Below are 15,493 nucleotides of genomic sequence, written 5' to 3'. Positions count from 1 at the left end.
TGTATCAAAGCAGGTTTACTTCAGGGCAGTGTTCGAGGTCCAATCCCGTTCATTCTATTTATTTCCGACATTAACATCTATCTTCAACCTGAAACCATCCTCGAAAAATACGCTGATGACAAGCTGACCTTTATAATTAACGATAAAGTTCCTACCAACCTACCTCAATCCATTGTTGAAGGCGTCGCTCTTTGGTCTAAGGTAAACGGAATGAAACTTAATGGCCCGAAATGTAAAATCATAAAAATTATTCCCAGATGGTCCGAAATTAGAGCTTTACCATTCATTGTATTCAATAATACTGAACTTGAAATAGCCAGCAACCACAAATACCTTGGAGTCATGCTCAATGAGAATATTGATTGAGGTGAACAGTGGACAAAAGCTTACAACAATATAAAATCAGTGCCATATCTGCTCAAACGTCTTAAGCAAAATGGACACACTCAGCCAAACCTTTTACAGGTCTACCGATCTTATGCTATTAGCCACTTGATATATAGTGCTCCTATTCTCACTTCGTGCAGTGCTGCTGCAAAAAGAAATATCCAACAATTTCATAAAAATGCCCTGCAAATTGTTGAAATTGATGTAACCAATTCAAGCAGCTTCAATATTACTTTTGACAATGAAGAGAGACTTGACAGGATCTGTATTAAAATAATTAAAAAGATACTTGCAGACCCATGCCATCCTATTACCACTAAAATAACTCAAACCAACAGCAGAAACCCTTATATATTCCCGTATGCTTTTAACACCGCAAAAACTACTACTTACCAAATTAACTTTTATTCAAATATACCTCCGTATCCTTCGTGATGGCGTCAGTAACCTCTACATCCCAAGCAATATTGTATGCTCTACTGCCTTTTCAATGCATAAATAATATGTTCCTTCCCTGTATTCTTAGCAAACTATTATTATTAAAGTACAGATAAAATTGCACAACTTATTACTTGTAATGGTATTCAATTTTAAACAAAGGTATTTTTAAAATAAAAATAAAATAAAGTAATATATATATATATATATATATATATATATATATATATATATATATATATATATATAAGCATATATATATATACATATACATATATATATATATATATATATATATATATATATATATATATATATATATATATATATATATATATACATATATATATATATATATATATATAAATTTGTATATATATATACATAAATTTATGTATAAATATATATAAATATAAATATATATATAGATATATAGATATATTTATATATATAAATATATATATATATATATATATGTATATATATATATATATATATATATATATATATATATATAAATATATATATATATAAGTATATAAATATATACATATATATATATATATATATTTATATATATATATATATATTATATATATATATATGTATATATATATATGTATATGTATATATATATATATGTATATATATATATATATATATATATATATATATATATATATGATTATAATATATATATATATATATAAATATATATATATATATATATATATATATATATATATATATATATATATATATATATATATATATATATATATATATAATATATATATTATATACATATATCTAATATATATTATATATGTATGTATATACATACGCACAACACATTTCCTTAAATTAAACAATAGGACATACTTTCTGCAATTATGCTATTAAAATCTTTCGTTGGTGAATAAAGCGGTGTAAAAACAACAGAACTCAGCAAATTTAGAGATGGAACCAGTGTAGCGATTTCATTTTCATGTAAAGTTATTGATGTTACAGTAGACAACGAAAACGGACTTGTTGTATTAACCCCTATATAAAATTATATAAATTTAATTGATTTTGTTATTATATATATGTTATAGTTTAATTGATTTTGTTATCACTCCTTGAAATAAAATTGGTTTGCATAAAATCATTATTTATAACTGAGCAAATGAATCGTATAAAAAGTTATTTTTCAGATTTAAATTTTTATTGAATTAGTGACAATGAGATTAATGAGTGTATATCAACGTTGGAAATGACCGGCTTTTTAAAAAAAGTTGAATCAAAGTTTTATGATAATTATGACTTGTGTTTGATTTATTTTAAATAAAACCAAAATTTATATCTATTTTAACATTATCATTTGGTCTTTACAGTTCGTTTTTAAAAAGCAATAAATTTTTCGTGTCTCAACTCAAATCTTTTGACTTTAATTAAATAATTTGTGGAGTATCCTTCGTAAATCATATGTTTCTTCGTCATACATTGTTTTAAATAATATGTATGAGTATTGCTTGGTGCAGTTCTTATGTAAGAGAAACTAAAAAAACGCTTTGTAGACGAAAACACGCTGTAAGAATTATTTCAAGTGGAGGTCAATACACACACTCTTAGGAACTATGTAATTTTATTACATACTTAATGTTTTTTAGTTAAACCTTTATCAAACTCTTATATTTAGGTACAAAATAATTCCTTTAAGTTTTAGTTCACTTTTAAGTAAAGTTAATCACGCGTACCTTACAAAATTACAATTATAAGTAACATAAAGTGCAATATTTGGTTACCAAATTTTCTTTAGCCATCAGAGGTCTTAAGTTATATACTTTATTAACTAACGAGCTGAAATATTGTTCTTCTTTTATCTCTATTTAATCAAAAACTCCAACAAAATCTTATTAACGATGTTAATGAATTAAATTCTTTTAACACTTTTTCCTATATTCTATATTTTATGTTGTTTTTTTTTAACAACTATTTTTTTACCTTGTCTCTAATTTAAATTTTTTTAAATTATTCTATTAACTTATCTTTGTTTTTGTCTTCATTGTCTTCTTTTAGCCCCGGCCATAATCATAAACTAAAAAACTAATAAAAAAGCTCGTTTTCCTTTTTTTAAGAGTGGTTTGATGAAAACAATTGATTGTAAAACAGTTATACGATGTCAAGTCTTCAAATATGTTTTGAATTGCATGAAGGTTTTCTTTAATAACAGCGGGCAACTGTTGAATATTCTCAGTTATATTTAAACTTTTTTACTATTCTCAGTTTTTTTATATCCCTTCTAATTTAACAATGGTTAGATGGAATGTTCTTTTGATTTTAATTCAAGCATTCAAATAAAAAATTTTTGATGCTATGAATTTTCACAAACTATTGATTTTTTATATTGTATAACTTTATTATTGGATAATGCTTCAAAACCGTTTGTTCTTAAATACTTTTTCATTTTAGTTTATCAAAACTTGTCAATTTTTTATTTCAATCGTATTTCATTTATATTTGATAATATATAAATACTTAACAATCCATAGACAAATCAGTCGTCCTTTATGTGTTGGATCTTACTTTTGAATATATAAGCCTGTTAATTAAAAAGTTCTTGTAATTTCTTCATTTTTTGTACATCGTTATAATTTCAGAGTTCAAACATATCAGGTCTTTTCTTGTGGAAATTCATTTTTAAAATAAAATGTTTAAAAGGTTTATGCGTTTAAATAGTTATATTTATAATAAATTACGCTCTGTACTACAATTTTTGTTCCTGGAATCTTTTTGTTAAATTTTGATTGGTTATGTATAAAGTATGTAGAAAAATGTTATAAAAAGAAAAGAAGTTTTCATTTTCTTCATCATGATCAGGTAAAAAAAAAAAATGCACAAGGAATAGATAAAACAGTCAGAAACCACTCTTCAAGGTTCAGAAATATTTAGACTTTTAGATTTACAATTGTACTGTGAATCCCCTTCCCGAAGTAGCCCCGAAATGTAGCCCCCAACATATTTTCATTATTTTGTAACAATATATAAAGTACAAAAAATCTTAATGAAAGGGCTCATCTTGCTCCTTTGAGTAATGTTCTCCTTGAATTTTTCGAGATGCAAATCAAAGATATGGAGTTTCAGAGGCTCTCTGCATCCCGTTTTAGCGTTACTCTTTATAAGAGTCTGTACCAACTTCACATAGTTTACAGATTTTTTATTACCATGCCTCACATTCTATGACCTTCTTGATCTGTGGTCCAAAAATAAACCAGCTCTAACCTTAGCCTCCGACAGTTTTGAAAAAAGAACTTAGAGGTATTGAAATGGTATTGAAATGCTGCTGACTCCATGTCAAGAGCAGTGAAAAATTGCTTAATGAAGCCTAACTTGATGTGCAAGGGTGACGTAAGCACTTTACGAGGTTCTATCAGCGGCTTCCACTTCACATTGCTCTTCTCAACAAAAAACTATTCCCAAAAAATATCTTTGGATATCAGAAGCTCAGCATTTGATTTCGTAAGCCTGAGGCTCTTTATTAAATTGTTTACGTCTTTCTGGTTAGGAAGTACAGCTTTCTATCCACATCTTTATCTGCGAAATCGTAGTCCATATCTACCTCGCTCTCTGGCTTGCTACTGTCTCCTGAAGATGGCTGATGTTGCCTAGGAGGAGTCGGACAGGTAAACTAGAGCTGTGTGGCACTGGGCTATAGAAGAAGCTATATTCAGGTAAAGAATCTGAGGGACATTTTTCCGGTGTGACAATTTTTTGGGTTTACCATGCAGAAGTAGCAGTTACTTGAGTGGTCTATCGGCTCTTGTCAAATTTGTGAGACAGTAAACTTCAGGGCTCGCTTTTCTTCGCTGTAACAGTCTGAAAAAATAGCTCACAACAATACATAAGAAGTAAATTAGTTTGAAGACAGGAAATTTCAAAATATGGAACGATTTTAAGATGGAACGTACTAGCCTAAAGTACACAACTCATGACAAAGTTTTATAAAATAAAACTCCTTGAAATAAACTACATCTAAAGCATTAAAATTTTATGAAAATAAATTAAAACACATTTAGGCAAGAAGCAACTATTTAGCTTATCTTCAAATGTTTTCTTGCAAGTTTTGCATGTGAAATTTGGTGCTTAAGATTTGTCTTAGTCCCCAACCGGCACAATAAAGTATACCTTGTAGGCCTCGCATATTATACAACTTGCTTCCACGGAACACTTTTTTGCTCTTGTCTTTATGAATTGCCCGTAGCAGTATAAATCAGCTGGATGTAAACTACCTCTTAATGCCATATCAAATAAATAACATCTCTTTAACGATGAATTTTTATGCTTTCAGTCTGCAATAACAGAAATTATCATCTTGGTTCAAGACACCTGTGCTTTCATACTAGTACAGTTACTTTTGGAACGTTCAAGAATGTTCTAGAAAGTTCTGAGAGTTTCTCGAGTGTTTCGGAAGTTTCTTGAACGTTCTAAAGTGCTTATGAGAGTTGTAGAAATATATTAGCAACTCTAGTAGTTCAGGATTATTATAGGAGGAAGATCGTCAATCAAAGCAAATCGATAATTTTCTCAAAAACCTACTATTTTTTCAAATTTTATCGGCACGGTCACATAGGCAAAACTTTTTCGGAATAACAGCGACTTTCTTTCTGCTCAAGACCTAACGGGATTGGAAAACACGCATTTAACTTAGTAACAAAATTAAAGTGAAAATTTGTTATTACATTAACACGTTGCATACAGAGCGATATTTAGTGTTTGTTGCTAAAACATGGTGAGTAATTAGCACAATGAACTCACAAACCAAATTTTTTTCAATTTTAATTTTAGCTATAAATATAATAATACTTTTAGTATTATTTTTATGGACTATTGTGTGAACAAAAGTATACTAGAACCTCTTCATCGTCAACAGAAACACATTGCACGTCTTATAAATTTTAAAGACCGTTTTACTCATGCCAGGCCTCTCTTACTTGAAATGAATATTTTAAATATATATCAGCTAAACGTTTATAATACTTTATGTTTTATGTATAAATGTAAAACCAACGATTCCCCTTCTTCCTTTCATAACCTATACTCAATAAAAGAGAAAAACAATTACAATCTACGAAATGATAATTCTATTCGACTACAATTTTCGCATACAAATTTTGGTAAATCTTGTGTTTCTCTCCGAGGAGCCTTTCTTTGGAATAAAATAGTTTTAAAACATTTTGACTTTTTTCATGGTTCATTTCTGAATGGAAATCTTATAAAAGGAAACTTAAGAAAATCATTTTGTCTATTGATAATATACTTTTATACTTTTAATAGGAAATTTATTTGAAAATTTCTATTTTTTATTTAAATTATGTTTTTCTTCTTATATTGTTAAACACAGTTTTTTTTTTATTTATTTTAAAATATGTCACACGTAAATTTGTAACGAATTTGCAGCGGTTCTCGACGACAAGACCATAAGGTCTTCTACGAGTCTCCGCATTCTTTTTTTTTATTATTTATAGTAAAAATCCTCACTTGTAATTGTTTACATTATTATTTCTTAACTTGTAATTTTATAAATATTGAAGAAATGTAAAAAAAAAAAAAAAAAAAAAAAAAAAAAACTATTGATAACGAGGATACTCGTTTTCCCTAGTGCATATGAATTTCTTATACAGAGTACGGAAAACGAGTAGATCCGTCAACATAATAAAGTCAATTGAGATGCTATATTACCGTTAAAGTTCAATAATATTAAGTTATTGCAGTGTAAATTTTAAACTTCTTCAAATAACAGTTGTTTTTTTTCAATTTGCACGAGGTAATGTGTTATAATAGGTTGTTTTTTTTAATATTTATTTTATTATCACATTACTGTGTTTTTTTTTTTATTATTATTTTATTTATTTTAATTGTTATTTTCATTTCAATTTTTAATATACAATTTTATATACAATTGTTTAAAACTAAATTTTAATGATTTAATTTTGTAATTTTATAACCTATGTTTTGGTTATACAGATATAATGGCTTATAGATACACAGTCGAAAAGGCCATCGAACTGATGATAAATAACAATTTTGTAAATTTATAATCATGTGAGCTAGAGTCTGATCCAGATAATGATTATTGTGGAAGGATTATTTCTATAACCGCTGTTCTTGGTCTTGATACTCAAATATGAGTACGCTTGACAATTTTTTTTTTTAAACATCATTTCTTCCAACAAGGCTGCAAGCAACTACTAATTAAAGTTGGAAGTTACAGGAAATAAAAAGATGAAGACTGTAGAGCAAGATAACGATTGACGGACGGCTTAAAGGGTTGCAAACTATATGAAATAGGAAAGCAAGATGAAGGAGGCGAATTCCAAAGGGCTGATGTTCGAGGAAAGAAACTAGACGAATAAGCATTTTAGGAGCACTTTGGAACAGTCACATAAAAATAATGAGACTTAATTGAATGACGAGTCCCAGTAAACACGCATTAGTTGGCCCAACTGTTGGGTCTAGTATTGGCTATAGTTGGCTAACAGTCGGCTTAACGTGCCAACCATTAACCGACTATTTACCGCTAGTTTTTGAATTTTCCGTAAGTTTTATAAAGGCACTTTAAAGTTTAGTTGCGTGGTCAAAATGTATAGTGTGAAGCAATTTATCATTTAGTTTCTTTCAAACTCTTTCTACCTTTTAATAAAACCGTTTAACTAAAACTCTTTTTACCTTTTAATAAAACATCTACGCTGGTAAGTACAAACATTTTACATTTGTCCATTAATTCTTGACATTTGTTAAAGTTTAAAAAAATTTAAAAAACAGCTAAAATTTATATGTTTACGTGTTTTTTTAACAGTTAAATAAGAATTTAATTTGCGTGCAATAGAATGGAATTCCATTCAATTACGAATGAAAACTTGTAGTTTAAGAAACTTTTGGTACAAGATTTAGAATAAAATATCCTTTAAATAAAAAGATTTTAAGTACTAACCTGTTTGCTTGGTTTCTTATAAAAAAAAAGTGTTTACATTAACATAACACTTTATATACAACAAGTTATGTTGTATATAAAGTATATACAAAATAGTTTGTATTTATAAAATATTTTATAATTATTATATAATTAGTATATATACAATATATATTATATGTATATAGTAGTATATTTATATGCTTTAAAACATAAGAATTTATGTTTTTATTGAATTTTTATGGTTTGTATAAGATTTTTTATATGGAATTCTATAAAGCTTTTAAATTTTTGTAAAATTGCTTATCAGTTCTACAAACACGTAAATGCTTTAAACAGTTGCATATAAAAATCTTGTACAAACCATACAAATTCTATAAAAACATAACTGCTTATGTTTTAAAGTAAATAAAAACTAAAGCATGCATTGTTTATTGATCTATGCTTTAGTTTCCTATCACATTTTTTTTTCTTAGATAATGGGGAACAAAAAGTTAAAGTAAGTATTTCAACTCTATGTTTGATTCATAGCTTATATTACATTGGTTACAATATTTTATTTGCTTGAAATTTATAATGGAAAAATCTATTTTGCGTAAAAGAACCTTTATTAGTTGTCGAAGGCAAAAGAAGTATAGACAAAATATTAAACAAATAAAAATAGATAGTGAAAAACATCATTTATTTGAATTAGCTTCTTATATAGTAGAGAAGCGAATTCCATCTGGCGACCATCATAACATTATTCTAAATGCATCTAATATGGAAAGCAGTTCTCTTATTGTACACCAAGCTCTTCCCAATCATAACATTGATTCAGAAAGTCATCAGAGAGTGATTCAGATGAATATGAATCCCCTGCTGTTGAAATACAAACCTTTTTACAACAATAAAAAGTTAAAAACAATATAACACAAAATGCATTGTCTAGTCTCCTTAGTGGACTTAAAAATTATATTCCTAATTTACCAAAAGATGCTAGGACTTCAATGAAAATCCATAAAACTATTTATCCAGAGTGCATGGGAGATGGGAAGTTTGTTTATCTTGGTATATCTAATGGATTAACAAAACAACTTGAGGCTTATGATGTCAGTCATTTATCTTGTCTGGTGTTAAATTTTAATGTTGATGGTTTGCCCTTATTTAAAAGATCAAATATCAATGTTTGGCCTATCTTATGCTCCATCAATAACATACCAGTTAATAATCCGTTTATTGTTGCAAAGTTTTGTGGGAGTCGAAAATCACCAATACATGAATATTTAAAACTTTTTGTAATTGAATTAAAAAAATTAATGAACTCAAGTTTTTATTTTAATTTGAAATATTTACCAGTATTAACAGATGTTTTATTTGTGATACACCGGCCAGAAGTTTTTTAAAATGTATAAAGGCATTTAATTCAAAAGAAGGTTGTGAGAAATGTGTTCAGAAAGGACAATGGGCTGGGAGAATGGTTTTCCCTGGTACAAATGCAACACTCAGAACTGATGAATCATTTAGACTAAAGGTTCACCCAAAACACCATAAACATGAATTTGAATCCCCGCTTAACAACCTCAAAGTTGGTTTAGTTTCACAATTTGCTTTAGACCCAATGCATTTAATTCATCTAGGAGTAACTAGACGGTTGTTGTTTTTATTAAAAAATGGAACAAAGTACTGCAGGAAATTAATATCATCAAAGCAACTGTGCAATTTAAATGTGTATCTTTGCGAATTAAAATATCATTGGCCTATCAATTTCAACAGAAAACCTCGATCTTTTTCTGAATTAGAAAGGTGGAAGGCCACAGAATATCGGCAGTTTTTGCTTTTTATCATGCCAGTAATATTCAAAAAATGTTTATGTGATGCACAATGCAATATGATTAATTTATACTTTGTGGCCATAACTATTCTTACTAGAGAAGATTTGTATTCAAAATACATTGGTTATGCAGATAAATTAATAATTTTATTTGTCAAAGATTGTGATTCAAATTTTGGAAAAGAATTTATTGTTTCCAATGTACATAACCTTCTACATATAGCAGAAGAAGTTAGAAGATTTGGTCCTTTAGATAAGTTTTCAGCTTTTATATTTGAGAATTATTTGCAAGTTTTAAAAAAGGTTGTCAAAAATTCAACTAACCCATTGCAACAAATATACAACCGTCTTTTGGAAATTGACAATTTTCTTATTTCCTCACCAGTTGCAATTACGGAAATCAAACTTATTCACAACAAAAAAACATGAAATGATTCATTTTTTAAAGCTACCTATAATAAGACTACACTTTCTATAAACAATAAATAAAATTTTGTCCTTCTTAAAGATAAATCAGTCGTAATAATAGATTACTTTAAATTAGAGGGTGACCAGTCAATTACTATTATCTGTAGAAAGTTTTGTAATCCAATTCCATTGTTTACATATCCATGTTCTTCTGAAAAGCTTTCAATATATGTTTTCAGTCCAATAAAACAAAATGAACCTCAGTATACTTATAATATTGATAAGATTCATATGAAAGGAGTTGTTCTTCCTCTGCAAAATAATGTTGTGTTTATACCACTGAGTTCTCATAAATAATATTTTTTATTTGTAAAACATAAAATCAAATAAAAATATTTAATATAAAATCAAACAAAAATATATAACATAAAAATCAAATAAAAATATATAACATAAAAATCAAATAAATGTATATAATATAAAAATCAAATAAAAATATTAAATGTAAAAATCTAATAAAAAATATTTAATGTAAAATTCAAATATTGAATATAAAAATCTATAACATGAAATTAAATTTAAAAAAAATACTAACCAAACAAACTGAAATCAAACAAACAAACTTATAACTCCTATACAGGGAAGATTTTGCGAAGATTGGTTTAAGCTCAAGCCAAGTATTTATTGGATCAGTTGCAAGTATTTATTACATTTCATTATTACATACTATATGATATTTTTTGTCATAAGTCTTCATTTGGTATTAAAAGACAAGTAATTGGGGACACATTTTTTTAGGTTTCACACACACACACACACACACACACACACACACACACACACACACACACACACACACACACACACACACACACACACACACACACACATATATATATATATATATATATATATATATATATATATATATATATATATATATATATATATATATATATATATATATATATATATATATATATATAAATTCATTTTGTGCATTTAATTTCTTATATATCAAGGTGTTATCAAGTAGTTAAATTCCGTGCATTAAGGAAAAACAAATTATCTTCGGTAGCGGTAGTGCCTAGGAACTGGATTCGTTTAAAAGAAGATCAATTGTTTTGCTTGTGGCCACATGGCTACTCCAAAAAACAAGTTGAGGGGTTTATTAAAACCAAGTCATTTTTAAATAAAAACAATTGCTAAGAATACATCATCAATATTTTAGGACAATCTAGTATGTTTTTTTATTATTTGTTTACATTTTACTTTTTCAGATAATTTTATGCATAATGTGTATTATTAACAGTTACTACCAAATATTATATATAGTAAATAATATATAATATTATAATTTATATTACATATTATTTTAACATAATTTTTGAAATCTTTTTATGGTAAGGGCGGTTCATATAATACGTGTCAATCTTAGGTGTATAAGAAAGTTTCTTCAATATCATATATTATTTGCCTATTATTTTCACCAATATTGTGTGTTAACGTCCCTTATTTTCAATAGAAAGTAATATTGGAAATGCTGCAAAAATTTTGCGCAATATTTTCAAAGTTAACATAATTAGAGAAAAAATATTTTTGTTTTCTATTAAAAGTTTATTTTATTAATTTAAAAACTTAAGAGGGATAATGTCCTGTTGTTGTGAAAATTAGTTTTTTAAACTTTTAAAATGATTCTAATTATTAATTAAATAAATTATATAAAGTAAGAAATATTGACTTATCTAAAGTTCTCTTACGAAATACTGTAAAACGTTTTTACATTGAAATTGTTATCACAGTGTCCTTTATTTTCCTGGATATTGCCAAATGTTAACAATTATTTTCAGAAAGTTATGAAACTGCTTGTCATCTCGCTCAAACTCTTAAAGAAGAATCTGAAGTAGCCTTAACTGATGGGACTTCTTCTGAATGGTATGTCTTTATACTGTTTATATAAATAATTCTGTTTTTTATTTAAAATTATAAGTTTATACTTTTTAATATATTTTTATATATGTTTAATACAAGCTTGAAAGATGACATCTTGTATGAGAGTATATTATATATTATTTTAAAACATCAAGAAATACGGTTTCCCTCAATACAAATAATATTATTATATAAGAAATTTTCGCCGGGTAATGGATACCAGCATTATCAGCTTGTAAAATAATACAATAATTTTTAATCGTTATAGTTTGTATAAAATTGTTACTATTGACGTCAGCGGTTGAATGGCTTCTTTTGATTTTTAAATTTTAAAAATGGCGTCCAAAACATAGTTTTTACATATTGGCCTTCATCAAGGTTAATTCCGCCGTTTCGCGCAGAGCACATGTTGTTTTGTATTTCTAGTGCTTCTCTAATTTTTCTTTCTAACTTTTTATTTTCTACCTTTAACGTTCTTGTTTTTTCCAAAATAATATTTTCTTTGCAAAAGGTTTTATGAAATTCTAATGCAGATTGATTGATTTGTTTTCATAAATGCTCTTCTGATGTTGATGCATCCGCGGATTTACCTGCATTTTTGTGTTTCACCTATGTAAACTTTGGAGCAGTTGCATTCTATTATATAGGTTCCAGGTTGGCTGTTACTTGGTAGTTTTGTTTTGTTTTTTGATGTTAATAAAGATCTTAAATTTGGGTTTGATTTAAATACTGCTCTGTACCCTGCTTTTCGGAATATTTTTCGAAATTTTGGTGCCTGGTACCCAAGGTAAAGACACTACAGGAATATTGTTGCATTCTGATGGAATTTTGTTTTTATTTTGTCTTTTTTGATGAAATTGGTGTGTAATTTTCCTCAATAGCTTTTCATCGTACCCATTTTCAATGAACATGTCAATTAAAAAATTTATTTCGTTTTGCAAATGATGTTTACTACAGATGGAGTAAGCTCTGTGAGAAAACCTTTAAATATAGCTGTTAAAATATTTGGATCGTAATTTGAATGCGGTTTAATTTGAATGTTAGTGATTGCTTCTTTTCGATATGCTTTGTACTCATATTTTCCTAGTGTATTATTTGTAATGGTTATATCAAGAAAGTTAAGCGTTTTTGTTTCGTTTTCAACTTAAATTGTGTATTGTATTGCAGGATGTTGTTGATTTAAAATATCTTGGAACTGTTTTGGTTGTTTGATGTTAGGAAATCTTGCATGACTATCGTCAACGTATCTTAAAAATGATTTTAGATTAACTGCAGGATTTTTTGTCAAAGCCATTTTAATTGCATTATTTTAATGGAATTGTAGAAAAGATTCCGCGAGAAAAACCATGAAAGAAAGTCCGATTGGTCCTGAATTTTCCATTTCGTGAATCTCATTGTTTCAATGAAGGTAACAATGATATAAGCATATCGAAAAGAGGCAATCACTAACATTCAAATTAAACCGCATTCAAATTACGATCCAAATATTTTAACAGCTATATTTAAAGGTTTTCTCACAGAGCTTACTCCATCTGTAGTAAACATCATTTGCAAAACGAAATAAATTTTTTAATTGACATGTTCATTGAAAATGGGTACGATGAAAAGCTATTGAGGAAAATTACACACCAATTTCATCAAAAAAGACAAAATAAAAACAAAATTCCATCAGAATGCAACAATATTCCTGTAGTGTCTTTACCTTGGGTACCAGGCACCAAAATTTCGAAAAATATTCCGAAAAGCAGGGTACAGAGCAGTATTTAAATCAAACCCAAATTTAAGATCTTTATTAACATCAAAAAACAAAACAAAACTACCAAGTAACAGCCAACCTGGAACCTATATAATAGAATGCAACTGCTCCAAAGTTTACATAGGTGAAACACAAAAATGCAGGTAAATCCGCGGATGCATCAACATCAGAAGAGCATTTATGAAAACAAATCAATCAATCTGCATTAGAATTTCATAAAACCTTTTGCAAAGAAAATATTATTTTGGAAAAAACAAGAACGTTAAAGGTAGAAAATAAAAAGTTAGAAAGAAAAATTAGAGAAGCACTAGAAATACAAAACAACATGTGCTCTGCGCGAAACGGCGGAATTAACCTTGATGAAGGCCAATATGTAAAAACTATGTTTTGGACGCCATTTTTAAAATTTAAAAATCAAAAGAAGCCATTCAACCGCTGACGTCAATAGTAACAATTTTATACAAACTATAACGATTAAAAATTATTGTAATATTTATTTGTATTGAGAGAAACTGTACTTCTTGATGTTTTAAAATAATGTTTAATACAAGGTCTATCAAATCAAATCCCGGAAGGTGTTTGAAATCAAATTTTGTGCTTCCACCATTCCCTGATGAATTTAATGATGAGAGAGATTCAACAGTTAATATTACTGGAGGTAAAAAATAGTGTAATTTTAATGTTTTAATGTTCAATTTAAATCCCATTTTTAAAATTGTATACATGTTTTGTTAGTTGTGTCGTTTTCAGGGAATAAAAGTGGAGCAGGAAGGTATGTCTTTATACTATCTATATAAGTTGTTTTGTTTTTTATTTAAAATTATAAGTTTATTTTTTTTAATATATGTTTATATATGTTTAATACAAGGTCTATCAAATCAAATCCTGGAAGGTGATTGAAATCAAATTCTGTGCTTCCACAATTCCCTGATGAATCCGATGATGAGAGATGTTCAGCATTTAATAATACTGGAGGTAAAAAATAGTGTAATTTTAATGTTTTAATGTTCAATTTAAATCCCATTTTTAAAATTGTATACATGTTTTGTTAGTTGCATTGTTTTCAGGCAATGTGGATTTTAGGAGTGGATCAGAAGGTATGTCTTTATACTATCTACATAAATTGTTTTTTCAACTAAATTAAGTTATTAGTATTTTTAAATGCAAGTTTACATATTATATATATATATATATATGTATATATATATATATATAGATATATATATATATATATATATATATATATATATATATATATATATATATATATATATATATATATATATATATATATATATATATATATAGATATATATATATATATATACATATATTTTTTTATTTATTTTTTTTTCTTTTAAGGGGCATCAACTTCTAAAAACAATGAAAAACTGTTCAAGATTTTTTGGATCAGGAAGGTATGGTTTTGGTTAAACTTTTTTTTTTTAACTACTTGGTATACATTACATTTGTGACTAATACATACATTGTATACCCACAATAATATTTTGTTAAATCACAAAATTTTGTTAACCCACAATATTTTGTTAACTCACAGCAATAAGTATTGTGGATAAATAACATTAAAACTTTAACTCCAAATGTCTCAACTCCATAACGTCTAAATCCAGTTTTGTCTTCAATTTAATATAAAGTATTTTTGAAACCAGTCAGATGCATTTATATTCAGTTATTTATGTTTATAGAGAAGTTAGCAGCATTGGAGTTACGATTAACAGAACTCGAGCACAGAAAAAAGTTTACAGAAATTAAAAGTTTCTTGAATAATGAAGAGATGATGTTCCCC

The 15,493-nt window shown here is 27.1% G+C and overlaps 1 protein-coding gene across 1 annotated transcript in view; it reads right to left on the bottom strand.

The window, feature by feature from the left end:
• LOC136080636 (uncharacterized) overlaps nt 1-15,493 on the bottom strand; it is a 184,705-nt gene that overhangs the window by 79,494 nt on the left and 89,718 nt on the right. Inside the window, exon 11 of the mRNA XM_065797540.1 lies at nt 1,708-1,869. Coding sequence (XP_065653612.1) covers nt 1,708-1,869 — 162 coding nt within the window. The remainder of the gene's footprint in view (nt 1-1,707; nt 1,870-15,493) is intronic.

The sequence above is a fragment of the Hydra vulgaris genome, chromosome 05, assembly GCF_038396675.1.
Source record: "Hydra vulgaris chromosome 05, alternate assembly HydraT2T_AEP".
NCBI classification, from domain to species: domain Eukaryota; kingdom Metazoa; phylum Cnidaria; class Hydrozoa; order Anthoathecata; family Hydridae; genus Hydra; species Hydra vulgaris.
This window is presented reverse-complemented; position numbering and strand designations above follow the sequence as displayed.